The sequence below is a fragment of the Anarhichas minor genome, unplaced genomic scaffold (genome assembly GCF_050575085.1).
Source record: "Anarhichas minor isolate MPS153535 unplaced genomic scaffold, ASM5057508v1 ptg000048l, whole genome shotgun sequence".
Lineage (NCBI taxonomy): Eukaryota > Metazoa > Chordata > Actinopteri > Perciformes > Anarhichadidae > Anarhichas > Anarhichas minor.
The window spans coordinates 912757-940539 of NW_027466494.1; the positions used below are offsets into that span (position 1 = coordinate 912757).

At 46.0% G+C, this 27783-nt stretch overlaps 1 protein-coding gene across 1 annotated transcript in view; it reads right to left on the minus strand.

Annotated features, from left to right (window-relative positions):
- Nucleotides 1-27783, minus strand: part of LOC142971624 (titin-like) — a 169941-nt gene that overhangs the window by 71045 nt on the left and 71113 nt on the right. Inside the window, exons 103-151 of the mRNA XM_076112202.1 lie at nt 27563-27702; nt 27347-27473; nt 26629-26895; nt 26005-26271; nt 25441-25707; nt 24073-24212; nt 23836-23962; nt 23113-23255; nt 21486-21609; nt 21130-21396; nt 20428-20525; nt 20159-20327; nt 19259-19528; nt 18594-18860; nt 18225-18503; nt 17251-17659; nt 16821-16945; nt 16470-16736; nt 16082-16351; nt 15671-15970; nt 15278-15580; nt 15011-15198; nt 14788-14902; nt 14410-14697; nt 14033-14184; nt 13574-13721; nt 13253-13430; nt 13045-13166; nt 12337-12624; nt 11729-12025; nt 11272-11458; nt 11065-11180; nt 10681-10980; nt 10085-10384; nt 9471-9576; nt 9102-9298; nt 8694-9002; nt 8326-8604; nt 7755-8054; nt 7135-7437; nt 6843-7042; nt 6561-6744; nt 5886-6188; nt 5336-5635; nt 4662-4780; nt 4387-4564; nt 944-1228; nt 434-727; nt 22-321 (exon numbers count right to left, since the gene is read on the minus strand). Coding sequence (XP_075968317.1) covers nt 22-321; nt 434-727; nt 944-1228; nt 4387-4564; nt 4662-4780; nt 5336-5635; nt 5886-6188; nt 6561-6744; nt 6843-7042; nt 7135-7437; nt 7755-8054; nt 8326-8604; nt 8694-9002; nt 9102-9298; nt 9471-9576; nt 10085-10384; nt 10681-10980; nt 11065-11180; nt 11272-11458; nt 11729-12025; nt 12337-12624; nt 13045-13166; nt 13253-13430; nt 13574-13721; nt 14033-14184; nt 14410-14697; nt 14788-14902; nt 15011-15198; nt 15278-15580; nt 15671-15970; nt 16082-16351; nt 16470-16736; nt 16821-16945; nt 17251-17659; nt 18225-18503; nt 18594-18860; nt 19259-19528; nt 20159-20327; nt 20428-20525; nt 21130-21396; nt 21486-21609; nt 23113-23255; nt 23836-23962; nt 24073-24212; nt 25441-25707; nt 26005-26271; nt 26629-26895; nt 27347-27473; nt 27563-27702 — 10962 coding nt within the window. The remainder of the gene's footprint in view (nt 1-21; nt 322-433; nt 728-943; nt 1229-4386; nt 4565-4661; nt 4781-5335; nt 5636-5885; nt 6189-6560; nt 6745-6842; nt 7043-7134; nt 7438-7754; nt 8055-8325; nt 8605-8693; nt 9003-9101; nt 9299-9470; nt 9577-10084; nt 10385-10680; nt 10981-11064; nt 11181-11271; nt 11459-11728; nt 12026-12336; nt 12625-13044; nt 13167-13252; nt 13431-13573; nt 13722-14032; nt 14185-14409; nt 14698-14787; nt 14903-15010; nt 15199-15277; nt 15581-15670; nt 15971-16081; nt 16352-16469; nt 16737-16820; nt 16946-17250; nt 17660-18224; nt 18504-18593; nt 18861-19258; nt 19529-20158; nt 20328-20427; nt 20526-21129; nt 21397-21485; nt 21610-23112; nt 23256-23835; nt 23963-24072; nt 24213-25440; nt 25708-26004; nt 26272-26628; nt 26896-27346; nt 27474-27562; nt 27703-27783) is intronic.

The window sequence follows — 27783 nt, forward strand, 5'->3', positions numbered from 1 at the left end:
TTTTCAGAGTGAGTTTCTTACTCTCATCGTCTTGGATCTTGGCGGTGATGGGCTTGGAGGGATCTCCGTCCCCGATCTCGGTCACGGCTTTGACTCGGAACTGGTACTCCTGGTTCTCCGACAGGTTCTCGATGGTCCCGCAGCACTCGGTGAAGAGCTTGCGGTTCGCCGCTTCGAACTCGGTGCCATCCGACCTCATCTTCTCCACGAGGTAGCCAAGGATGGGGCTGCCGCCATCGGTGCGAGGCGGCTGCCAGGCCAAGGTGATGGTGCTCTTGCCTCTGTCGGTGTAGTGCAGCTTCTCAGGAGCAGATGGAGTACCTAGAAAAATGAGGAGGTGGTCAGTCAACACCGAACAAATGTTCCGACAGACCTTCAGGAGTCACAAATTGTCATCTAGTGTCAAAGGCTGGTCATATTTTGGTGGCTTTACCTTTGGGATCCTCTGCCAGGATAGGTCCCAGGTCGGCCGGAGCTCCGTCGCCGTACTTGTTCCTGGCGACGACCCTGAAGTCGTACTCCTCGCCGGCCAGCAGGTCCAGAATTTCGCACTTGCAGGACGCCGTCTCGATAGGCTGGCGGAAGAGTTTCATCTTGGCGTCCTTCCTCAGCACCTCGTAGCCGAAGATCTCACTGCCACCGTTATCCAAGGGGTCGGACCAGGTGAGGGTGATTTTCTTCTTGGTCACCACCACCGTCTTCAGGTCCACCACCGGTCCGGGGACGTCTACGGAGACAAAGGCCAGTAAAGATGTTTGTTTGACTTCTTAACAATAAGAATTACATGGAATTAATTAGATTTTTTAAACAGTGTCCTACAGTAACGCAGTGGTTCCCTGGATAGCTTATATACACGGCTTGTTGGCTGGTTGTTAGTCAGCAGTTAGTCCTCCTACTGAAGAGGTTGTATGTTTGCGATTAATTGTATTCATTCAACACTGACCCATGACGTCCACTCTGGTCTCGGCGGTCTTGGTCCCGCTTCCATTGGTACCGGAGACCTGGTACTTCCCGTGATCCGCCCTCATGGCCTTCTTGATGAACAGAGCGGTGTTCTTGCCCTCCGTCTCCACGATCATGCGCTCTTTGTCGATCTCTGCTTCGTCTTTGACCCACTTGACTTCGGGCTGGGGTCGGCCGGTCACCACGGCGGGAAGCCTCAGCAGCTCACCGGCCTTGATCGTGACGCCGTTCTTCACGGAGGACTCGAAGTCGACAGCGGGAGGTTCTGAACGACAAGGACAGCATTAATATTAAAACATCTAATAACCAGGAGGGGCAACATTTCCTGTTGCTGTTTCACAGTAAAAGCACAAACAAATTCTCCAGCCTGGAAAGAATTCACTATGAAGCAGCTGTAGGAAGTGTTGAATTAGATTTGAGTTTTCTGAGGCAGTTATAGAAACAATTAAAGCTGCGAGCAGCATTGATCGGGCCCTCGCAACTTCACGCACGTCGAGGGTACTGGCAGGACTCTGGTCATGCATTTCTGTGACCATCACACTCTGCGTGCACGAGTGAGATATTTCCTGCGTAGACCAGCGTAGCAAGATCATGTTGCCAGGTCTTAAGCCTAAAATGCTTTGAGTGTACCTCCGATACAATCATAAATGTAAGCCTTTAAAGATCATTAAGAAAATGAATGTGTGTGAATGCGCTTCAGTGTTTGTAACATAACAGACTGTCAGTTTACTGGGATGGGGTTCAACTCCCTGCAGTGTCCTGCTGATTGTATTTGGACTTACATGAAAGTTAACAAAACAGTAGTGCCATTTGCTGTTACTTGAACACTTTAATTTAACACTTTTCATTTTAAGTTCTTCTGTAACTTTAAGTTCAGTGTTTGGGCCGCTGTAATTATAGAATCCTGCTTACGTCCGTGCTTATCAGTAGGTGGCGCTATGACAATGAGTTAATATTGGCATGCAAAAGTCCTAAAGCCATGACAGTCAACAAGCATGTCAAGTTTGGGACAGTTCTGACAAAGTACAGTCGAGTTACAACAGCTTGATGGATGATGGTGAACCATGTAAAATGGCCGTCACACCATATCCACGTCGTTCGATGAAACCTAAAGCTTTTAGTAACTTTTAATCGCTAAGGTCTTTCGATTGTTCTGACCAAATTCTAAGCTGATCGGATTAATTCCCTATGAGGAGTTCGTAGTACAGCACCTGGAAATGGAAAGAAAACACGAGAAATTCATACAAAATTCAAAATGGCTGACTTCCGGTTGGGTTTAGAGCATGATCCCAAGAGACTTTATTTTAAGTCCACATGTGATACATGTGCCTACCAAATTTTGTAAATCTATGTGAAACGTACAGCGAGGGCTGCTTCGTCGAAATTTTGTAGGGGGCGCTATTGAGCCGATTTGCCACTCTGAACCAATAAAATCATATTATATAACTACATTTTGGGCTTTAAATGTTTATGCCAAGTTAGCTTATGTTTCGAGCATTTCTAGCCTCTCAAAAACACCTTACTTTTTCATGGTGAAGAATGCGTCGCCACGGCAACAGCTTTTCACGAAACAACAAGCTTTGAGTAACTTTTCATCACAAAGGTCTTTAGACTGTACCGACCAAATTCCCTAGAAGGAGTTCGTTAAAGTGCAGTGCCTGGAAATGACAAAAACGACACTAGAAATTCATAAAGAATTCAAAATGGCTGACTTCCGGTTGGGTTTAGAGCATGGCCCCAAGAGACTTTTATTTAAGTCCATATGTGATACATGTTCCTACCAAATTTCATACATCTAGGTCAAGCATACTGCGAGGGCTGCTTCGTCGAAATTTTGTAGGGGGCGCTATTGAGCCGATTTGCCACTCTGAACCAATAAAATCATATTCCGTAACTAAATTTTGGGCTTGTAATCTGCTTGCCAAGTTTGCTTATGTTTCGAGCATTTTTAGCCTCTCAAAATGACCTTCGTTGTTAACGGCGAAGACTGCATCGCCACGGCAACGGCGTTCGACGAAACATCAAAAGCTTCATGAACTGGCATTATGAACTTCTTACATTTGTGTGGAAGTAATTTGATGTTGATTTGATTTACCTACTAAGAGAAACAAGCCAAAGTATAATGAATTTAACTTCCTGTTACCAGTAGGTGGCGCTATGACTATGATTCAAAATTGGCCTGCAGATGTCTTCAGGCCGGGAGTCTAATCAAACATGTGAAATCTGGTAAAGATCTGATGATGTGGAGTTGAGTTACATCAGTTTATTCGTTCATGGCGAAGGATTGAAATTCGCCGAGCCGCCACGTCGCCGCCCTTCAACAACTTCTTACAATTTTCACAATGAAGCATTATCAAGGTCTTAAGGCTGTTCTGACAACATTTTAGAGGGATCTGATTAATCTGTGAGGAGCAGGATGTCAAAGTACACAACTTACAACTTCCAGTTGCCACTAGGTGGCGCTATTACTATTATTCTAAATTATCATATAGATGTGTTCCGGGTCAGGATGTTATGACATATGAGAGATTTGGAGCAGATTCGACAATGTACGGCCGAGTTACAACAACTTCCTGTTTCGCGGCGAATGGTGTTTTTTTGACGCCACGCCACGGATACATAGTTCGATAACTTTTTGACCTTTGAGTAACTTTTCACTGCCAAGGTCTCAAGAGCATACTGACCGAATCTGAAGTTGATCGGGTTAAATCTCTAGGAGGAGTTCGTTAAAGTATGACGCCTTGAAACGGTCCAAAAACGTCCTAGAATTAAAAATGGCCGACTTCCTGTTTGGTTTAGAGAATAATTCCAAGAGGATTTTTTGTGCGTCTCATCACGATCCACATACCTACCAAATTTCATACAGCTAGGTGAAACCCAATGTTGGGGCTACTCAATAGGGGGCGCTATCGAGCCAATAGTTGGACACCCCAATCAGACTGCAATTTTCGCAAATTCTGGCTTGCGTGCCAAATTTCGACACTTTTCCAGTATCCCAAGCACCTCCTTTTTGCGACGAAACCCTAAGAATAAGAATAATAATAATAAACAATAGAAAAACAATAGGTCCTAATTAAACATTCTTCTTTTCTTAATTCCAAAAAGCAATCTGACATAAAACGTTTGTTAAAGTACACCACATGGAAAAGACGAAAAATGACAAAAAATGACAGTTTCAATAAAAATTGGCTATACCTCCAAAAGGCTTTTTCGTGCGTCTCGACGTGGTAGACCAGTCTACCAAATGTCATGCATGTAGGTGAAAGTACAACAAGGGGCTCAATTTTAGCATTTTTTAAGGGGGCTCTATTGTTCCTCACCGAACATTTTCAGTCCTGATAGGAATGTCAACTTTGGTGAGCTTTGGGGCATGATAAGAGATAAAGTAGCATCTCGTTACGTGGATAATAAAACTGTATGTACCTTCAGGCTCTTTCACGGTGACGGGTTCGGTCACACCGGGAGCTCCAGGTCCGGCATCGTTGATGGCGATGACCCGGATGTAATAATCCGCTCCCTCTGTCAGACCGGTCACCGTATACGTCAGCTCTTTACACCTGAACTCTGTGCTGCGAGTCCACTCCTTCTCTCCGGCCAAAACCTGGGATCAGAAAACCAGAGTTTAACATCCAAGGTCAACCTCAAAGGACGTCATCTGCACCTTCAGACGAAGGAGTTACTGAATGAACTTCCTGCACCTTCTCAAGGTGGTATCCCAGGATGTCTCCTCCGCCGTTGTACAGAGGGGGCTTCCAGGCCACGATGACTGAATCCTTCCCAGTGTCCACGATCCATGGGGTGGGGGGGCCAGGAGGCACTGGGTGGGGGAGGAGTAGAGGTGGATTAATCCTACTGATGTGAATCCATCAGACAGGATTATGTTTGAATGAATGGACTACATGAAGAAAAGTCTTGAATTCATTAAACCAAATAATGCGAAAGAAAATAAATGAAACCAAAAGCTGCCAAACGCTAAAAGTACGAGTTAAAGATCAATTTGTCCCTCCATGTGCCATCAAATATTTCAGCTATATTTGATCTAGATTTCCTTAAACTGACATTTTGATAAATGGCAGTGAGCGGCCATAAGGGGGCGCTAAACGTACAGAACATCCACCAAGAAGTCTGATATGGAAAGAAAAGGTTTATCAAAGGTTTCACTAACACAACATACCTATGAAACAAAGATCTCCTGCTTCAGAAACAAATACAGCAGATCTTAGAAGTACAAACAAATGTAACCTATAAAAACAAGTAGTTGGCCCTCCACCGCAGCAGGTGGAGTCAATTATGAGTCAATTTAAAATGTGAACCGGTTGACAGCGAGCTGAGACTAAAGCCACATCGACCTCGGTCCGGACTGAGAACTTACGGATGGCGTCCATGGCGACGGTGCGGTCGGTGGGCTCGCTGAAGGGCCCGGGCCCGGCCAGGTTCTCGGCACAAACTCTGAAGATGTAGGTGAGTCCCTCCATGAGGCCGCTGACCTTCACATCCAGAGAGTTAAGGAGGACTCGGTTAACTCGGGTCCAGTGTTTGCTATTCACCTCCTTCCTCTCGATCCAGTAGCCCAGGATCGGGCTGCCGTTGTCCTTCGGCTCGTGCCAGGAGATGTGGGCGGAGCTCGCCGTCACCTCGTGGACTCTGGGGGTGTTGGGAGCGTCAGGAGGATCTGAAGGGGGGGGAACGAGATAGGATGAGTGATTTAAGGCTCTTTTTAGATTTGTGGAAAAGGGGAAAAGAAAGTGTTCAATGTGTCATTCTCTATACGACCACCAGGTGGTGGCAAAGTTAAGACAAAAGATTAACATTTGTAAAATCATGTATGTTGGTGGTTACAGCGTAACATGTATTGCATCAGATACCTTTAACTGTCTGAGGTCAAAGGTCATGCATCTGTTTCTTTCCTGTTCTTTACTCACCGAACTGGTTCTTGGCGACCAGCGGGTCGGACACACACGGCGGCCCGCAGCCAAATTTGTTCTCGGCGGTGACCCTGAAGATGTACTCCTTCCCTTCGATGAGTTTGGTGATGGGGCAGCTGGTGCCCTTCAGTGTGGAGGTGACGGTGATCCAGCCAACCTTCTCGTTCTTGTTGTCCTTCTTCTCCAGCATGTAGTTCAGGATCTCGCTGCCTCCGTCGTCCTCCGGAGGCTCCCAGTTACAGACGACCGAGGTGTTCCTGATGTCGTCGAAGGTGAAGTTGATCGGAGCGCCGGGTTTGTCTGCAGAAGAACAGAGTCAATGTTTAATCTCAGGAGGATTACAGGTGAGATTGTCTTTTATGGCTCTTACTCAACAAACCAACACATTTAAACTAAATTACACACGTTTTGTCATAAGTAATTTGTCATAAGTAATTTTTCCGTTTCTTCGTTTCAATTCAGTTAAATTTTTAGAATTCAATAATAACCAATTCACAAACATGTTACTGATTTACATTTTGTGAAAATATTACTTATTCTCAAAAAAGAACTAATTTGATTCAACACATTTTCTCTTTAAGTTTAAGTTTCTTTCAGTTTAAGTTTAGCTGATGACCAAACTCAACCAGAAGTCATGTGACTAAACGTCAAGTAGATAAATGTCCGTCTTACCGAGGACGTTGACGAAGCAGCAGGCAGTGGCGAAACCGTGCGTGTTCTCCACCTGGATGGTGAAGTCGCCGTGGTCGACCCTGACGGCGTCGCGGATCATCAGTGCAGACTGACCCCTCTGGGTCTGATCCAGACCCAGACGCTCACGCATCGGAGTTACAAACTCCTCCTCTGGTTCAGAAACCTGAAGGGAATAAAGTAAAGGATGTATTAACTCTTTAACAATACGTAGTAATTAATTCAAACGTTCAGGACTCTCATTGTCCCTCTGAGGACACGAACCTTGGCCCCTGTCTTCTTCTTCTTCTTGACTATTGGGATAACCTTCTTGGTTGGCTCTTTGGTGACGTCCTCATTGTTCCTCAGCCAGCTGACTTTGGGATACGGGGAGCCGGAGATGTAGGCGTCGATGCGGATCTCCTCGCCCTTCTTAATGCACAGACCGGACTGCACACGAGCGTGGAGCGTAACCTTCGGTTTCTCTGAAAATGGAAGGAGAGTTATGAAATGTAGCTACTTCTTATCTGAAGTTTTAAAGCTAATTAATGTATAAATGAACTATAGTCTTTCTTACCGACGGGGTCTGCAGCCTTCATGAGCTGTGTGCTGCGGGACGGCTCGCTGACTCCAGCGGCGTTCTCGGCTCGGACCCTGAACTGGTACTCTACTTCCTCAGTCAGGCCTGTCACCACGTAGGAGAAACCGGGGACCAGGCTCGGGGTGACCCTCTCGTAGCGGTCACCATCTTTCTCCATCTTCTCCACGATGTAGCCCTGGATAGGACAGCCGCCGTCGCAGTCCGGAGCCTTCCAGGTGACTTTGATGGACTTGGATGTCGGGTCTTGAGCCTCCACCTGGATGGGGGGGTCGGGTTTCTCTATGGAGTTGATATCAACAACAGATAGTAAATATCTGAGCTGTTTCTATAGATCTATAATCCCAGAGTATATGGTCAAATTTCATCTCATTCAATAGGATTATCCTATTGGTTGATTTAAGCCCAGCAGGCTCACTCAACTGACTTGATGGAAACTTGTAACGTCAATAAATGTCTAAAGTTGTGGATAATTTAATGTGACTTCAGGTCTCCAATTTATTAACCATTGACAGAAAAAGTCTACATATGCTAACGTCAGCATACTAACAATGACAAAACTGATTAGCCGTCTGAAGTTCTTGAGCCGAAAAACGTACGTTTGACTTCCTCTGTGATGACCGGGTTGCGTAGCTCCAGATTTTCTCCGGCTCCAACCTTGTTGACGGCCTTCACTCTGAAGTAATACTCGCAGTTGACGTAGAGGTCTTTGACGGTGCAGGTCAGGACGTTCTCTCCCGATGTGACGGGCATGTAGGTCTTCTTGGAGGCTTCGCGGCGCTCCAGGGTGTAGCTGACGATCGGGGTGCCACCGTCGTCCTCCGGGGCCTCCCAGCTGATCTGGCAGGAGTTCTTGGTGACGTCGCAGGAGGTGATGTCTTTACACTGACCGGGGAGTCCTAGAGGAAAAGCATTAACGTGTCAGAGTCTTCCTCGTCTGTTTCTAGTGAAATGCGTCCAGAGAGGGTGCTAATAGCAGGACTGTGGGCAGGTCATGAAGTCCCCCAGCTCAAGAATTGGTCTAAAATGTTAAACTTAATAGAATTCATTGGTGGGAAACTCTCTCTGGTTTATAAAAATATATCATTACTGGACTGCACGCGTTCAACGGCGTATAAGAAAAGTACTGTGTTATATTTCCAGAGAACAGTTACATGAAGCACATCCTACCGATGACTTTGACATTCACGTTCCCGGTGGCGGTTCCCAGGTTGTTCTCCAGAGTGATGGCGTAGGTGCCGGCGTCGGCACGTCTGCACTTGAGCAGCTCCAGGTGAGCGTTGTTCATCTCCACAGTCATGGAGAGCCGGTCGTCGGCCTTACACTCAACCGTGTCCTTCTGCCAAACCATCTTGGGCGTGGGGATCGCCCTGTAAGGGATGTTCAGGTGCAGCTTCTCGCCTTCAACCACGACCACGTCCTGCGCCTCCAAATTCATGGTTGGAGCACCTTGGAAGCAGAGGACAGGATTAATAAGTGGTAAATGTTTGGATTGGACTTCTTTTGAATTGTTAAATTTAAATTCTGCTGATACTCACAGTCGGGATCCTTGGTGAAGACCTTGTCAGAGATCTCGGAGGGATCGCTAACACCGATAGAGTTGATGGCACGGACCCTGATGACGTACTTCTTCTCTGGTTTGATTCCGTCGTCAATTCTGAAATTGAGCTCTTTGATGGGTCTGTTGTTGACCCTGAGCCACTTCAGCTCCGGACGGGCCTCGGCCACCTCCACATGGTAGCCGGTGATCGGGGAGCCGCCGTCTTTGGCCGGAGGCTTCCAGGTGACGTTGATGTGCTCCCTACTGGCGTCGGGGATGGTCACTTCCAGAGGAGGAGATGGAGCGCCTGGAAAGAGAGGAGGATGAAATGTTTCTGACTGTGGCACAATAATAAATCCTTATAACTTATAACTGTATCGGCTATGAATATTCAATGGTCTCTTACTGGTTGCATCCTCGATGATGAGGATCTCGGTGGGTTCACTCGGATCTCCGACTCCGGCCTCATTCTCGGCTCTGACCTGGAACTGAACCTCGGAGCCTTCGTCTACGTCCGTCACCTTGAACTGAGTCTGTTTGTCCGGAGTCTTGCAGCACTTCAGCCAGCGAGTTCCAAGCTTCTCTTTCTTGTCAATCACGTACCTGAGGAGCAGGTTACTCCGTTAATCGTGAAGAAAAGTGTGGATGGTGACATAGCTGTTGTTTCACGGCCTTTGTGCCCAGAAAATCTCTTTTTTCACACTTCCAACATCATCTCATGTAAATCACCTCATATCAGTCTACACAGTAGTTGTACAGCAGTTTGTAGTCTTACTTGGTTATGGGTCTTCCACCGTTGCTCTTGGGAGCTTCCCATTTCAGCTCCACGTGTCTCTTGGTGACCTCCACTACCGTCAGGGCATAAGGAGGTCCAGGAGTTGCTGCAAAGAACAAGACAAACATTAATACCCATAACAGACAGTTGGTCTGAAGCTTATTGTCTCTGCAGGGTCTTAAAATGAAGATCACAAAGTCTAAGTCTAAAGTCCTGCTAGCATCCCCTACAGCAGGGACAACCAACCTATCAATGTGATCGACTCTCGATCATTTTGGATTGCCAAGTTGATCACCAAGAGTCTCTCAAAGAAGCCACGCCCTTAATTATGCCTAACTTTAAGCCTTAACATAATTCAAACGGGTGAGTTGTCATTAACGAGGATATTAGCTAAAAAGACCAAACTATTGTTTGTAAAAATCTTTCTTTAACATGGAGGTCTAAGGAGATCAACTCTCGTTTAGAGCCTCAAGTGGCCATTTGAGCAACTTCAGTTTTTGACACTAGCGTTCAATCCTCGCTCTCCCCTCTTCAATCCTTTAGGCTTCATTCCTCAGCACCGTAGCATACCACTTGATAGGATCCCATGATGCAGATCACTGCTGAGAACTTACTGAAAGTGTCTTTGGCGAGCACGGCGTCCTCCAGCTCACAGAATTCCCCCATCCCCACGGCGTTCTCAGCGGCGACGCGGAACACGTAGAGCGACCCTTCGTTCAGAGGAGACACGGTGTACTTCAGCTCCTTGACGGTGGTGTCTACGGACTGCCAGGCCTTCCGCCTCACGTCCCTCTTCTCCACCACGTAGTTGGTGATGGGTGAGCCACCGTCGCTGCTGGGGAGCTGCCACTTCAAGTCGGCGTTGATCTTGGTGATGTTGGCCACCTCCAGCCACTGAGGAGCCGACGGAGCATCTGTTTAACAGAAAAAAAGGTGAATGTAAGACAGGTTTTTTCCGAATGTCTTGAAACCCAAACACGTGCAGCATATTTGAGTCAAAACTCCTGGTCGCACATGTCCTGTGTTGAGGAATCACGGATAAAAGGAACAAATGTGATTCATCAGCATTGTTCAACTTTGTGTCTACAGCTAGATTGTCTTGTTGAGTAATAGTTTGGCCAAGGAGTTTTAGGGTATGCCAATATTTAGTATTTAAAAGACTCACTGTGCAGCTCACCCCCCCCTCACTGCCCCTCAATTTTGCACTTACAGAGTCTCTCTTTGCAGACCACGGGGTCACTGGGCTCGCTGGGTTCGCTCTCGCCGGCCTTGTTGACGGCCTTGACCCGGAACGAGTACTCCTGCTTTTCTATCAGGCCCTGCAGCTGGTGCTCGGTCTGAGGAACGTCCTCCGCGATGCGGATCCACTCTTCGCTTCCCGTCTTCTGGAACTCAATGATGTAGCCTTCGATCTTCGCTCCGCCATCGTGCTCCGGCCTGGTCCACGCCAGCAGGGCCGTTGTCTTGCCGACGTCCCTGATGACAGGTTTACCAGGAGCCCATGGAGGATCTGGAGAAGAGTGCAGTGTTGTTAGAAACGTCCGATTACGCTCACTTCCAGTAGAGTGTTAGCACTGATTGACATGTGACGTACCGATGGGGTCTTTGATGAGGACCGGATCGGTCTCTACGCTCGGTTTTCCAGGTCCAGCTAGATTCTCAGCCAGAACACGGAAGCTGTACTTCTTCTTGGTGGGGAGTCCTTTCACCCTGCAGCCACAAGAAAGCAGGGTGAGAAAAATATTCCACATCTCTCCTTCACATGCAAATGTCTTTCACCTCATTGGCTGTGATTATTTACCTGAAGGTCGTGTCCTTGATGGGCAGTTTGTTGCACCTGATCCACTTGTCGCTCTCCGGATCGAACTTCTCGATCCAGTATCCGACGATTGGACTGCCGCCATCCTCATCTGGCTCGAACCAGGTCAGGGTCACGGCGTCCTTGGCGATGTCGGAGGGAGTGACTCTGGTTGGAGGACCAGGGGGATCTGAGACAGGTGGGAATAAACATACTTAGTCATGGCGTTTGGTTTTTAATTCAAAGATTTATTTGTAGTTTAGAGGGTATGATTTAGATTTAGTCTCATATTAATTCTCATTATTATCTGCCTAAGATCTGCCTCATTGCCAGTGTTTTGGTTTGTTTAATGTGTCATGTGATGAATGTGATTTATTATTAAATATTCATATTTTACATCACATCTTTAAAAAGGAAACTATTTTGATGGATAGTGAGACATTACTGTAAAACAACTTACCGAAGGAATACTTTGCAATGATCGGCACATGCTCTGCAGGTGCTCCGATGCCGTACTGGTTCTCAGCACTGATCCTGAAGACGTACTCCTTCAGAGCCGTGAGCTTGCAGGCCTTGAACGTGGTGTGTTTCACCGTGGCCGACATCTTCACCCATTCCTCTTTGTCCGTCAGCCGACTCTCCACGATGTAGTTGGTGATGGGCGAGCCGCCGTCGTCCCTGGGGGGGTTCCACGCCATGAGGCATGACTCGTTGGTAATCTCGGAGATGTCGAAGGCGGCTGGAGGGCCGGGTTTATCTGAAGAAGAGGAGATGCGACATGAAACGGACTCAAAATGTATATCCAGGTTGATGACTTTGAGACATTTCTAAAGTTACAAGACCTCAAATATTAACACATTGAATTTAATCTTGATACGATTGAACAAGTCTATACAGTCTATATGACTTGTTTATTTTTTTAACCAGAAAGAAGAAGAATTTACTTGTAAAGAAGTTCATTGAGTTGTGTGCTGACTGATGCTAAACCAGATGTTATGGCAAAAAATAACAGCTGGTTATAGTTTGGGGTACAGCTTCGGTTTTATAGAACGGGTAATAAAATAGTACCAAGAATGTTGACGTCGATGGTGGCGGTGGCGCGTCCACAGGGGTTGACGGCCTCGATGATGTAGGTGGCGGTGTCTCCTCTCGTGGTGTTGGCTATGGACAGCTTAGAGTGTCCCGGCTGGGTGTCAATGGTGATGCGGTCATCTGCCCGGAGGACCAGGTCGGCCTTGGTCCACTTCACCCGGGGATCAGGCTTTCCTTTGACATCGGCCGGAAGCTCGATCTTGGTACCGGCCCTGGCGGTCAGACCGGCCAGCAGCTTCACATCCAGCTGGATCTCTGGAGGCTCTGTTGGAGATGTTTAAAGATCAAAAGGTCAGGGAGAACAAAAGAAAGCTCATCCCGTGTAGAAGAGTACACACAATCCTCCAGCTCTTTGATAATCCTGGTTCCTTTACTCTTACTTCATATTCCATTTGAATTCTTTCGTACATATTTGTTAAAGTTAAATCACATTATTTCCTGCATGGTGCTGATTGAGTGCAGGATAAATCTCTGACATCAGTGATGAGAAAGTCTAAAGCTGAAGGTAAAAAGTGTTGTTTGCTCCATAAATATCCTTTAAGTTCTAAGAGCTTCATCAACCCTCGTAACCTGTATAAGTTTAAGAATGATAAACCAAGGCTTGTTTTTCCCATCCAATGCAATATTATTCCTGTTCCTTCTCCTAAATCAGGATCTAGTGTGAAGGAGCACTAGCTTGCCCACCTCTGGCGTCGACTGCCTGGATCTCATCGGTAGCCCTGCAGGGTCGGCTGGCTCCCAGCTTGTTGAAAGCTCTGATTCTGTAGGCGTACCACTGGCCCTCGATCAGGCCGGTCACCTGCAACCTGAGAGCACAGTACATGTTTTACACAAGACTGTTCCCAAAAACTACAGAACACGACGCAAGTGGACTCAAACTACCAGGTCTTACTTCATCTCAGGGATGGGGTCACCGCAGGGTTCCCACTTGTCGGTACCACGCTGACACTTGTCCACCACGTAGCCTTTGATCGGGGCGCCGCCGTCGTACTTCGGAGGCTCCCAGGACAGGAAGATAGTCTTTCCGCTCTTATCGCGCCACTTAAGGTTCTCAGGAGGATCGGGTACAGCTGGAAAAAAAAGACGGGAAGTAGATGAGATTCTGGATATTTGTTTAAAACAATGTTTGTACCTGGTGACAACAAAGGAAATCGGTGCCCTTGTTTTTAGCTCTGAAGTTTATAAATGTCAGACTGAAAGAATAAATACTGACTGGCAGGAGAGGAGACGTTGATGGGCTCGTCGATGTACGCTGGCTCTCCGGGTCCACACTTGTTGCAGGCGGTGACACTGAACAGATACTCCTTTCCTTCAACCACGTCTGTTATGGTGTGCTCCAGGTCCAGGATGCCGGTTGCCACCTGGAAAAAAAATCATCGCAGTTGTGGTGAATTAACACACAAGAGCTACAGTAGACTTATTCTTTGTCTAAACCTAGAATTTGATCTGCTTCCAGACCTTCAAAACCCTTTTTTTCTTTTGGTTTATTCATAATGTTTGGTGTTTTTGCAGGAAAAGGCTGATTTAAGGCTAACAAGGTACAAACTGCTGAATTACTGCAGTGCTTTATTTGGGATTTCAGAGTTTACAAAGACGCTGCATTCAAAGGCAGCCGTTAAAGTTGGATCATGTAGAACCTCTGACATCAGCACACAGTTAAAACAAGGTGTACCTTGGCCCAGGTCTTGCGAGACACTTCTCTCTTCTCGATCTGGAAGTGGGTAACTGGACTTCCTCCGTCGTGCTCCGGAGCCTCCCACATCATGTGGACGTGATGTCGGTTGACCTCGGCCACCTTGAAGTCCTTAGGAGCACTAGGGCATGCTGGGAGAATAAAGGTAGCAGACAGTAGATTAGTAAGTGCTTAAGAAAGTGGACAAAAAGGGTTGCTGTTGACTGGAGGCTTTAGCCAGCATGCATTGTGTAAAGTGTGGGATTTACCCTGAACCTTATCAAGGCAATTAAGAGTTTCTACATTTTCTTTGGTGGTCAAAAGTCTTTTTACCATTATGAAATTTCTACTTTAAATGAAAGAGAAATTGTCGTTACCGATGACGTTGACCTCGATGTCTCCAGTGACCGACGAGACGTCGTTCTCCAGCTGCAGGGTGTAGGTGCCTTTGTCTGGGCGGACGCTCGGCGTCACAATCAGCTCCGTGTACGTGGGCTTCGTCACCATGCAGACACGTTCATCAGCGGCGGTCAGCTCCTTCTCTCCGAAGGTCCACTTGGCGTTGGGTGTCGGGTATCCGGTGATGGGGACTCTGATGGTGAGAGGCTGAGGGACGATCACCTCCAGGCCATTCCTGAAGCCACTGAGGTCAAAGGTTGGGCAGACTGCCAAGAGAGAAAAATGTTTTTAGCTTTAGCGTCATTTAGTTAACTAACAACAACAGTCTGGTGTCCGTTCTACTGTTTGGCTCATACCGTGAGGGTCGTCGGCGAGAAGCGGTCCGAGTTGCTCAGCTGGATCAGATAAGCCGGCAGCGTTCTCGGCACAGACTCTGTAGAGGTACTTCTGACCTGGTTTCAGACCTGACACCTGAGGAGAACAACAAAACCAATACAAGCAACAGTCAGCTCTGATAAACCTACTCATCAAGACCAAAGATCAAGAGTCAAAGATTAAATGTAAAATAGAGCTCTGTACCCGGTAGGAGAGGTCCGGACACAGTCTGGCGTTGCAGCGGAGCCACTTGTCGGTGCCATCGTCACATTTCTGAATGACGTATCCGGTGATCATGCTGCCACCATTGCTGGTGGGTGTCTCCCAAGTCAGTGTGACCGCCGTTGTGATTTGGTCGCTGAAGTTGAGATTCAGAGGTGGGCTTGGCCTCTCTGCAGTCACAAAAGGTAAAAAACAATCAGATTTGATCGTGACAACAAACAAGCACTCAAGCTGCTGGTTTTCACTCACCGATTGGATCCATGATCTTGACGGGTTTGGTGGCAGCACTGGGCTTGCCGATGCCGGCCTTGTTCTCGGCCCGGACTCTGAAGATGTACTCCTTGTTCTCCACCACGTCGCTCAGCGTGGCCGAGAGGTCGTTAGCGCCACAGACCATGGCCGCCTCCCACTTCACGGCGGTCCTGTCGCGGAGCTCAATCACGTAGGCGGTTATCTCGGAGCCACCGTCGTACCTGGGAGGCTCCCAGGTGACAGTGGCATTGAACCGGTTCACTCCTCCAACTGCGACGTTCTCCGGAGCGTCTGGAACATCTGGTGGTAGAAAACAAACGCATGAAGGATTAGATTGAAGCGAGGAGACGGTTGTACGAGTGCAAGTAGGACATTTTGGACGTTTCTTACCAAACTTATTCTTGGCCTGGACGGCGTCCTCTGTGGCGACGATGGGTCCGCTGCCGACTCGGTTTCGAGCGCAGACTCTGAACAGGTACATGGAGTCCTTCTGGAGGCCGCCGACACAGTACTCTGGAGTATCAGCACGGTCTGTAACCAGCGTCCAGGTCTTACGCTTCACGTCGCGTCTCTCCACCACGTAGGAGACGATCTTGCTTCCGCCGTCGCTCTCTGGCTCCTCCCAGGCCAAACTGACCTCCCCATCGGCGGTGTCGACCACCCTCAGGTTCTTGACGGGTCCGGGGACATCTGAAAAAACCAACACGACATTTAAAAACTGTTCTGACCTCCACAGATATACCTTGGGTACATAATCTAGTAGACATCCAATCAGTCACTGGTTTGATCCCCAAGACTCACCGATCACGTCCAGGTTGATGAACGCCTCTCCCTCGCCGTGCTTGTTCTTGATCACCACCTTGTACCGGCCCCGGTCCTCCTTGCTGGGGCTCTTCAGGCGGAACTCGGTTTTGTCCGCGGAGGTGTCGATGTTCTGGACGGGCAGACTGGCGCCCTCGTGGAACCACTCGGCGTCAGCACGAGGGTAGGCGTCATAAGGCACACTCATGACGAACGGCTTACCGGCGTCCGTTACCAGATTCTGGTCGGTGGTTTTGATCTTTGGAACAGCTGCAGAGGAGAAAAAATAAGTCTTTACAGTTTCTTACCGCGGAGGAACCTCAAACCTACCAGCCTGTAAAGGTTGCTGCATCTGACAAATTATTCTTGTATCTCGGTGTTGACTCACCTGCCAGCTCCAGCTTGGCTCTGGCGTCCTTGTCTTTGGCCACGATCCTGTACTCTCCCTGATCCCGTGGTCGGATCTCACAGACCTGCAGTCTGTGGATTTTACCCTCTCTGATCATCTGGTATTTGTCTCCCTGGACGATGATCATGTTGTTCCTCATCCACTTCACCTCCACCCGGTCCTTGTTGAGCTCCACCTCGAACACGATGTCGGAGCCCGGAGGTTCGAACGCGTCCTGAGGAGGTCTGACGATCTCCACCGGGGTCTCTGCAGGACGGAGAAAAAAATTTGAGGATTCAAAAGAGAAAGATTCACCTCAGTGCAAAAGACTAGGAGGTTTTAAGAGTTTACCTTCAACAAAGAGCCGTGCTCTGGTCCTCCTCTCATCCACACCACAGGCGTATTCACATTCATCATCCGGTCTGCACACTTTGACGATCAGTCTGCACGTCTTGCCTTCTTTTTCCATGTGATATCTGCAGAAAACACAAGGGTCAAATGTCACTAAGCAGGTAATCTGCTTACAAATCAGACCCCTACTGCATCTCTTTTAATTCAGAGGTGCAGTTTGAAGTAAAAACCACCATGACGTGCTTCTTTCTGTTGTTTCTTCAGGTCGTCCTGTTTTCTAATCCGGGTTCAGGTCTGACAGACTCCTGTGAGACTGTATTAACGTACATATAGTTCTAAACAAGGTGTCATTTGTATCTGCAGTGTTTGAGAAACACTGAAGTCTCCAAAGTCTCTCCAACGTAAACACAAAATGGTATTTTTTGTTTACCTCGGTCCTTCTCTGATCTCCCGTCCGTTCCTGTACCACTTCGCCACGGCCTTCTCTTTGCTCAGTTTGCAGGTGAACTCGGCGTCCTCGAACTCGGTGATGGTCTGGTCCTTAAGCTGCGCCGAGAAGTCCGTCGGTGCCTCGCTGATGATCAGCTCGGCGGCGCACTTGTCGTCCCCGACGACGGCGTTGTACTCGCCCTCGTCCTCCATCGCGCAGTCCTTGACGGTCAGCGTGTGCTTGAGGCCGTCGACTCGGTAGACTACGCGCTTGCTGAGCGTCACCTCCTGCCCGGCCTTCATCCACTTCACAGTCACCTCGGGTCGGTTCACCTTACAGCTGAAGCTGATGGTCTTTTTCTCCTGAGTCTCCACGTCCTCGATGGGATCCAGGAACCTCAGCTTCTCCTCTGTGGAGGGTGAGAAAACATGAACAGATCCACTATCAAATCTAATTGCTGTTTTATGTATTGTTGTTCATGTATTCCTTGTTTTAGCTGTTTCATTGATAGGGACATGTAGCATCACTATTGCTGAGGACTTAATGCAGGTCTATAAACCAACACCACACACTCGACACAATTACAGTTTCTGTTTTTGTTGTTTGTAATGTGTTGATATTGTTTCCATATTTCACATCTTGTAAAAACATCTTGTCATAATATTTTACGTAGTCATATCTGATGCATATTCATTTTATGTTCTCTGCAATATTGTAACATTTTAATATTCAAAATAATGAGCCCAGTTGGCTTTTTGCCTCTTCCTGCTCTGTAATATTATTTATCTCTGTTATGTTTGTTTATTTTAATTTTATTGTTTAAATTGTGGCAAAATAAATAAACTACATTAAACATCATGAACCCAAACTATGACACCAGAGACCCTGAACGCAGCACGTCAACACTGCACCAATAGAAACCCACTGAAGGTTTGTTCGTCTCTGACTGAGCTGCAATGCATTCTGGTCCTTACCGGCCACTCTGGCGCTGGCGGTGCACTTGGCCTGCTCTGCTCTCTGATTGGTCAGGCTGATGGTGTAACAGGCCTCGTCTCCCTTCTGGGCGTCTCTGATCCTCAGGGAGAAGACGTTGTCCCTCTGAGCCATCATGTACTTGCTGCTCTCGAATATCGTCTCCTCGTTCTTCAGCCACTTGGCCTTCGCTCCCTCGGCGTTCGTCTCGCAGTTGAAGACGATCTCACTTCCTTCCTTCACCTCCGTGTCTTTGATCGGCGTGACGATCCTCAGTTTCTCTGGAATGAAGAAACAAACCGGATTTTAAGAAACCGAACCGTCGCTCTGAAATAACCAGAAGCCAGAAAGACGAGAGAACGGGTTCTTACCAATCACATACAGATCGGCGGAGGCTTTAACGCCGCCAATGTGGGCGACGTAACCTCCCTCGTCCTTCAGCTCGCAGCTTTTCACAATAAGGGCTCTCCTCTTTCCCTCACTCACGATGACGTACTTGTCTCCGGCTTCCACCTCCTTGTCCCCTCTGAACCACTTCACCTCGTAGGTTTCCTTGGAGACGGAGCAGGCAAACTCCGCCTTCTCACCCTCCACCGCCTCCTGGTTCTGAGGACGAGCGATAAACTCGGCCGCCAGCTCTGGAGAGAGAGAGGAAGAGGAGGGAGGAGGAAGGAGTCAAAGTGAATATTGTACTTTTGTTTTGTCATAAACTAAAAGCTCAAACCAAACGGCTGATCTGAACTGAAACATCATCTCATTCTCTTTGAGATGTTCAGACGATCACCACTCTGTATGCTAAACACGAAGCAGCTTAGCTTAGCATAAAGAAACTTTGCAAAAAGAACTTTGCAAAAAGAACATCCACAACTTGTCGTTTTTAAACTTCAGTTTTTGCTCAAATGAAATAAGCTACGAGGCGTTAACCAGTGAGCTTCAGAGGAGCCGACAGGTGGATGTTGTTACCTTTGGACTGAACCAGGCTAGCTGTATTAGCTAGCTTTATGCTAAGCTAAGCAGCATTGAGACATCTCCTCACCGTTGAGTTTGAGCGTGGCGGTCGTCTTGGCGCTGGGACTCAGCCTGCAGGTGTACTCTCCTGCGTCCTCCATCCTCAGGTCCTGGATGATCAGGATCCTCTTGCGTCCGTCGAGGATCTGCTCGTAGCGTCCTCCCTCCGGCAGCTCCTCGTCTCCTCGGAACCACGTGACCTCTGCGCCGGCCTTCGACACCTCGCAGATCATCTTGACGCTGTCGGTCTCGGTTCCCTCCACGTTGGACAGGTTCTTGGTGAACCGGGCCGCCTCCTCTGTGACCAGATGGAAAAGGGTTAAATCTGCCCTGAGCCCTGACTCTCAGGCTTTAACCTTTAACTCATATGTTTATAACCTTAAATAAATTAAGCTTCATGTCAAACACTTCTCTCCCCATTCATATTTATGTTTCTGCACATTTAATTCTTGTTTCTGTATATTTGTTTTGATATTTTATGAGAAAGCTCAAATCAAGAATAAAGTTATATTTAATTTAATCAATATTAATAAAATGGTGACCAAGTTCTGAGACGGTTATAAACTATTTGAATATTAATTAGTACCAGTGATCGATCTCTTTCTATTAATTTAGTTACACATCAGATTATTTCTAAGAAATTACAGGAAAATATGAAAGTAGTTTTTTAAAGTTTGGCAGTATGAGGTTCTGTTACGCTCTCCTCAAACACACCAGACTGCTTTAAGAACAGCAGTGATTTAACGAGCTGCTCAGAGCTGCTGCTTCCATCAGTTAAACACTTTGATGAATGAAAGAGTCTCACAAGAACACGATCAGAGCAGCAGCAGAGCAGCATGTGATTGTATCTCTGGAGTCTGGTGTCTCTGGTCTCTCTCTCTGAATCTCTGTATATGATTATGTTTATAGAAAGTGGGAGGTTCCTCACCGATGACCGTGAGCATGCCGGAGGTCTTGGAGGTCCTGGCGTCACACTCGTACTCGGCCTCGTCGTCGAACGCGGTCTTGTGGACGATGAGGATCCTCTGGATCCCCTTAGCCAGGATCTCGTACTTCTTTCCTTTCCTGATCTCGTTGCCGTCTTTGAACCAGCGAACCTGAACCACAGAAATATCACGTTTCATCGTCTGCGCCTTGTTAAAAGTCAAGTGGCGGCAGCAGAGGAAGCCGGATGCCGATTGGTCGGCTGGTTCTCACCTTGGCCGACTCGCGGGACACTTGACATTCAAACTTAGCGGATTCTTTCTCTTTGACCTCGACGTCCTGAAGAGGCTTCATGAACTCCACATGAGGGGCTGAGGACACATCAACAGGATTCATCATTGTTCTCCACTTTACTTTAAATACATCTCTTTATTGTTCTTGTTGACATTAAAGTACGGAAGCTGAAGAGGAGCAAAGACCCTCTTAGAAGTACGGAGGCCCAAATATGCCCAAAACATATGAAAGGTTTAGAATCATAGAAATAAAAGAGTTTCTATAAACGATGACTTCATCACTTAAAAACATGATGTCATACTGTCACGCGGTTAAGACATGAAAATAATATAATAATAATAATTATAACTTTAAATAATAATTTCAACCTTTGGAGCGAATAATTATGTGAGATTTTATTTTATGACGATAAATGACCTGAAGACAGTTTGAATGTGTGGAGGCTCATTTATCATAAATATAGAATGTTAAAATTAAGATCACATTAAAACAATGACTTTATAACAAAGTTTTCATTTAATTCTCAACTTTTTTTTCCATCTATTTTTGATCATTAAAATAAACTTGATTCTCTGACTTGGTTTCTGATTCGTCTCCTTTAAGATAAACTGTGACTTTTGAGATCTGAACCAGAACTGAAGGTTCTGTGGAGGTTCTGGTTCTGGAGGTTCTGGTTCTTACGTGTGACCTCCAGGAAGCAGGAGGTTTTGAAGTCTTTGGCGTCACACGTGTACATCTTGGCGTCGTCCGGCGAGCAGTCGTGGATCACCAGCGCTCTCTTGCGTCCGTCGACGATCATCTCGTACTTCTTGGTCTTTCTGATTTCCTGTCCGTCTCTGAACCAGCGGACCTCTGCGTTCTCTCTGGAAACTTCACACTCCAGCGTGGCGGTTGCTTCCTCCTCCACCATCTGGTCCTCCAGAGGCTTCGAGAACTCCACCGCCGATTCTGAACGCAACACAAGAACACATTAAAAATAAACCAAGAGACTCATCGCGCTGCGTTGGCCCCGCCCGCGCTGCGTTCGAGCGCCTCACCTCTGACGATGAGCTGAGCCTGAGTCTGGAAGTCGGTGGAGGTCAGTTTGACTTCTCCGGCCTCCGACAGCGTGACCTCTCTGACCGTCAGAGTGTGAACTTTTCCTGCCACACGAGTCTTCACCTGCAAACATGAATATTGATTTTAATATTCAGACTGATCGGCTTATTGATCACCTCGTATTTACATTACTGATTAATATGTCCACTGACGTCTTCAATTTACACTGAAAGAAAAAACTGTTTTCTTTGATAAATATCTTAAATAATGAATCAATAATCAAACTGCTCATAATCAATATAATTATTGACTACTTATTCAAATGAATCACTAGTAATTACAGGTATTTATAAGTATTTACACTTTTCATTCTCATTGCTCATGAATTCTTGTTTTAATGTTGAAACATTTAATGTTTTCATTTAAAGGATTTAAATTAGTGCTGGGCAACGATTAAAATATTTAATCGCGATTAATCGCATGGATTTTTTGCAATTAATCGCGATTAATATCATTGTTATGGCAAAGTTCAATAATGAATTCAAAAGTAGTGTATTGCGCACTTTTATTTTAAAAGTACTGCTATATGAACAAAAGGGCAATAACATTTGGTTCACGAGATGCAGGTAGCATGTTTTATACTTAATGTGAATATAATTCATACTTTGTTGGCATCTTATTCTGAAAACTGGATGTTCGTCTGAAGAAACCGGATGTTGTCTCACGTTAATCTTTCCGCTAACTTTCACGGTCCTTCGCTCGCTCCCGATCTGTGTCGTTTAGATGCGTTTACCGTGAATGTCAGCATATAGGTGCACTAACATGTAAGTGTCTGCTGAGTTGACCACGGAGATCTGAGCGTCTGCTGACTTTACCGCAGCGATGTCCAGTAGTCTCTTGTTGTTATGTCTATGTATTGTCTCTTGTCTTTCAATAAAATCAAAATTAAAAAAAATAAAAAATAAATAAAATAAAAATTATAAATAAAACAAATGCGTTAACGCGCGATAAAATAATTGTCGGCGTTAATTAATGAATGCGTTAATGCGAAATTAACGCGTTAACTTGCCCAGCACTAATTTAAATATAAAGAATCAACTTTAAACTGTTAAAAACATAAAGACTCTTTTGTCTCTCATCACTTGTCAGGTGGTTTAGCTGCAGGCTGATGCTAACATGCTAACTGTGGGTCCTTCTCCATATAAGGAGCTGGACTTCTGTTTGTGTTCAAGATAACAGAAACTTATTTTTAACTGCAGCTACAACACTGGAAAAAATACGTTAAACCATTACAGTTCATCAAAGTTTCTCTTTTTGTTTCATTAAATAACTTATAAATATCACAACCGACATATGAATCTGCACAAGAATCAATAAGATGAGAAGAAAACAAACTAATATATATTAGTTGTAGACATATTTATACATATATTCGTTCTTATACACACACACATATATACAGTATATAGATGTTCTTTTTACATTTTTTACAGTGTGTAAACTGGATTTTCAGTAAACTTTTATATAAAGATACTTGTGTGTGTTTCGTTCTGAATAGTTTTTTGCGTGTGAAGTATTTAGATATAGACTAGTCTGAACTGGTTCCTCTGTAGAAGCTGGACTCACCCGGTCGCTGGCCTCCATCCTCTGCCCCCCCAGGAACCAGTCCACCACGATGCCTTCGTACGACAGCTCGCACTCGAAGGTCGCCGTCTCTCCGGCCGTCACCGTGACGTCCTTCAGAGGACGCAGCAGCCCGATGGAGCGAGCTGGAGAAGAAGAAGAAGAAGAGGTGAACGGACCAGCATGCATCGGGTCTGATCTGAGAGTCGAGCTCCTCTAATCAGAGAGCAGCTTCTCACTTCAGATGAAGTCCACAGCGTCCAAAATGAACTCAGCACCTGATTGGCTGAAGACTGAGAGAGACACTCAACACTTCAAGCTGCTGGAAACTGAAAAAGGTTAAAAGGTGAAACCTTGAATTCATTAAGGGCCTTTTTGACTCTTATTAAAAATGGATTTAAGTTTTTTATTCATCTGCCACACTTTGTGCTTTTTTAACTCTTCCAACATTTGAATAATAAAAATCTTTTGAACAAACTGAAATACATTTGTATTGACTCCAGAAGAAACTAAATGTATACGTGTGTATTAAATATCATTTTGTATCTAATAATCTGAGCTCAAAGATTTGTCCGAGCTCGAAACTTGTTAGTTTTTTCTGAATGAGGATCCGCTGTCTTAAAAGACATCCGAGGTGTTTCTGTATTTCCCAGCATTCAGAGCTCTGAAGATGAGGCGATCAGCTCCGACGTCTGAAGCCTGATTGAACAGACGAAGGTCTCTCACCTTTCACTCGCAGCTGAGCGGTGGATTTAGCGTTGGCTGCTGAGAAGTCGACTCCTCCGGCCATGTCTATGCGGACGTTATAGAGGATCAGCATGTGTTTGGTTCCTTCCTCCTTAATCTCAACATCCTGAAAGACAATAGTTCTGCATTAAAATACTCGTCCAACAGAAGTATCTGATCCACGTGGTGCTAGTCAGAATCATACGGTATGTCTTATGTACATGAACCCAGACTCACAGGACACTGAAGCAGAGCTTCTCCCTTCAGCTTCCAGTTCCCGTGGACGTCCTCTTCTGAAATCTCCGTCTCAAACTTGGCTGTTTCTTTCTCTGTGACCTCGACGCTGTACAACGGACGGATCACCTTGATGTCGCGCTCTGCAGGAAGAAGAAGACCAGAAGACAAGAAACTCAGTAAGAGACAGAACCCTTCACCTCCATGTAGAAACCAACGACTCATCAGTCACGTCCCAAATAATCTCTGCTACTTTGATCCTGTTGTTGAAGTCTCAGATAAACACCAAAACTCTGTCGTGTTGGGTTCGTAATGTTATCCGGAGTCTGTATTTATTTATTGTGTCTACAACGTCACACGCTAGCTGAATTAATCTGGTTAACGACAAGCAAACAACTTTTAAAATGCTTTTTTTCTGAATAGTGTTTGATTCGATCAATGCTAGCCGATGCTAACATCATAGCTGCTCCATCAACACTCACAATAACCTCATCTAGGCATAAAAAACGACATTGACCTTATTGTTTATTTCCATGGTTTCAGACGGTTGAAACATCTCAAGTCACACAACGCAGATTTGTTTCTATTTGCGTCTTTCCTTTGAGTTTGTACCAATGCAAAACAATGTGCTTTGTGTTTTTCTGAACATGTAACGTGTGAAGAAGGGAGCATCTCTTACTTATCTAAGATAACGGTGGTTCTTTTTCAAACTTCATTCGGTGTTTCACTCTGGGAATTGCCTCGGCGTGACCAACTATGGAAGCTCCAATGACACCACGTCTGTCAGTGACCCGCCCCTATTATCATTCTCGCTTTCTTCCCATGAAGAAACTATAGCTCCCTCAGCTCATCTAGGCTAGCTTGGAATTCTGCTCTACAGTTCACAGGCTACCCGTTAAGGAATCCGTCGCCGAACGCAGTTCCTGGCTTTAGTCTGGAGTGTGCCGAGTAAGTACTTCGGAAGAAGTATAGTTTAGACGTTACACAGAACATTAGAGCAGTGTCCGCGTAAAGGCGAGCTGTTCCCGGACTACACTGTATTTGCTTACCGGTGTTGTCGGTGACTGTGTGATATTATTTGCTAGTTAAAGAAGAAAACTGTGGACAGAACTTCACATTTAGTGCTTAATCTCAGTTGATTCTAAAAGCGATATGCTGACGATGCCCAGCTCTTTAAGGCAGACGATGGAAGTAAATCAGAGACTGTGAAACATTGGATGTCACATTACTTCATATTCATGATCAAGTATCAGGAACTCTTGAGTGATATCTCAAAGTTTGACAGCCAAGAATCTTGCTGTTATTTTGATCCTTGGATTTACAAAGAATGATATTTAGACATTTGAGGCTGTGAAAAGCGTCACAATGTACCTTCAATGTTAAGGTTGGCTGTAGTTTTATCTGAACCACAGTCGCAGGAGTACTCTCCGATGTTGGCCTTCTCTGCCTTCCTGACCGTCAGGATGCGCTTCTTGCCGTCGGTGCTGATGGCGATGTTCTTGGAGGGAGTGATCTCCTTCCCGTCCTTCAGCCATTTGACGTCGGCGATGGATTTGCTCAGTTCACAGACCAGCTTCACCTCGTCCTTCTCCACGGCAGTGTAGTTCTGCAGCTTGGTGGTGAAATACAGATCTCCCTCTGCAGAAAAAACAAGAACGTTTTCATGTTAAAAACCAGGAAGAAACTATCTGTAAATAAATCTGGTTGTTGACAAATTCTCTGAAGGGTTTTTCTGTTCTGTTCTTATCAAATATCCGATCTTTAGCATCAAAACTTAAACACTTAAGGTTCCTTCAACAGCAGGGACTCATCTGGACTAAAGTGTGTAACCTAATACCTCAAGCTTTCTTACATGCCAAATCAGTTTTATAAAATAACTGAACATTGTGGACACAAGCTGAACAGGTTTTTTAGCTTCTGAAAAGCGCCACTGACCGATCACGGTGAGCATGGCGGTCAGGGTCTTGTCCATTGCCTCCACTTTGATCATGGACGTGTCGTCGATGGTGACCTCCTTGAAGGCCAACATGTGGACCTTTCCGTGATCGGACATGTGGACCACCTTGCTGGGGTGCAGGCGGACGTCATTTTTGTACCAGACCACCGGGATCTTGTCGTGGGAGAGTTCCACGCTGAACTCAGCCGTTTCGCGCTCCTTCACGGTCACGTCCTTAATCGGTTTGGCAAACTCCAGGCGAATACCTGAAATTAAGGATTCATAAAAAACAGTGTTCTTTTGTTAATAATTATTTTTATAGTTTCTATTCATGAGGCTGCAGTTGGATCAACAACAGGCCTGTGTTTCTCAGTAAATGTAATGTATTAGAGTACAACCCACACATTTAGTTAAAACCCCCAAATTCCTGCTAAAAGCCTAAAAACATATTCAAACTTGTACATTTGGGTAAAAACACAAAAATTCGGATACAAACCCAATCATTTGGGAAAATAAAACAAAGACAGGGACAGTTTTTAATATCATCATGAATGAACGAGACAAAAACTCACGTTGAGAGAATTTAAAATGTTCCTTAAGAGCTGTTGATGAAAACCAGTTACCTTGTATGACGAGTTTGCCCGTCATCCTCTTGTCCTCAGCTTCAAACATGTACTTTGCTTCGTCGTCGTAGGCGGCCAATCGGATCAACAGAACAAACATGTTTCCTTCCTGGATCATCTCATACTTGTCGTCGCTCTGCAGCTCCTGGGAACCTTTCAGCCAGCGGAAAGTCTTCGGAGCTCTCGACAGCTCCAGCTCGAACCTCGCCTCGTCCTTCTCGTACACCTGAACATCACTCAGCGACGTCAGGAAGGTCAGAGGAAGTTCTGAAGGGAAAAAACAACCAGGGGACGTTTTTACTTTGATTCAATACTCCGGTCAAGTCATAATCAGTCAAATAAATACTCAAATACAGGGGAAAGGGCACTGTCCCCTAGATACTGTCTGTAATTACTGTGCACGAAAAAGACAAAAACATCTTCTAACAAAACACAAAATCTGAAGCTTGTGAATAAAATATGTTTGAAGTATAAATCAGAGCTGTTTAGAATCAGTCTGAACTTGTGAAGATTGTTGGGGTCCGAACACAGACTGAGAGAAAGTAAAGATGGCCGCTGAGGTTTCATTTTATTTGAGCTGCAAACTGTGAACTGGTTAATTTCATCATGAAAAGGGTGATGTTTTTAATAGATAGAACAATTTCCACGTCCTCCTAAATAATGAGCTGCTTAAAAGTCTTTGAAGTGAGACAGAGAAGATGAAGAAACGTTGGTTCACCTTTGACCTTCAGGTTAGCGGAACACTTGGCGTTAGCGGCGGTGTATGCCACCTCGCCGGTCATGGAGACCTTACAGTTGTACAAGATCAGCGTGTGTTTGCCGCCCTCCTCGATGATGTCAACATCCTGTCAAAAAAACAAACAAACAGCTGTTAATAACTTCGGACAAGCTCACGCGTCGACATAATGACCGTGTAACCGTTAGAGCTGCTCACAGAAGAAGGACTGAGGACTTCTCCGTTCAGCTTCCACTGGCCGTGGACGTCTTCCTCAGAGATCTCCACCTCGAAGCGAGCTGTCTCTCCGTCAAACAGCTCCACGCCATAAATCGGCCGGACGACCTTGATGTCCCGAGCTGGTGGAGAGAAAAGCAACGAAGAAGAAGACTTTAGATATTCACCTCCACGTTCAGACAGAATTTGAAAAATAGTTTCAC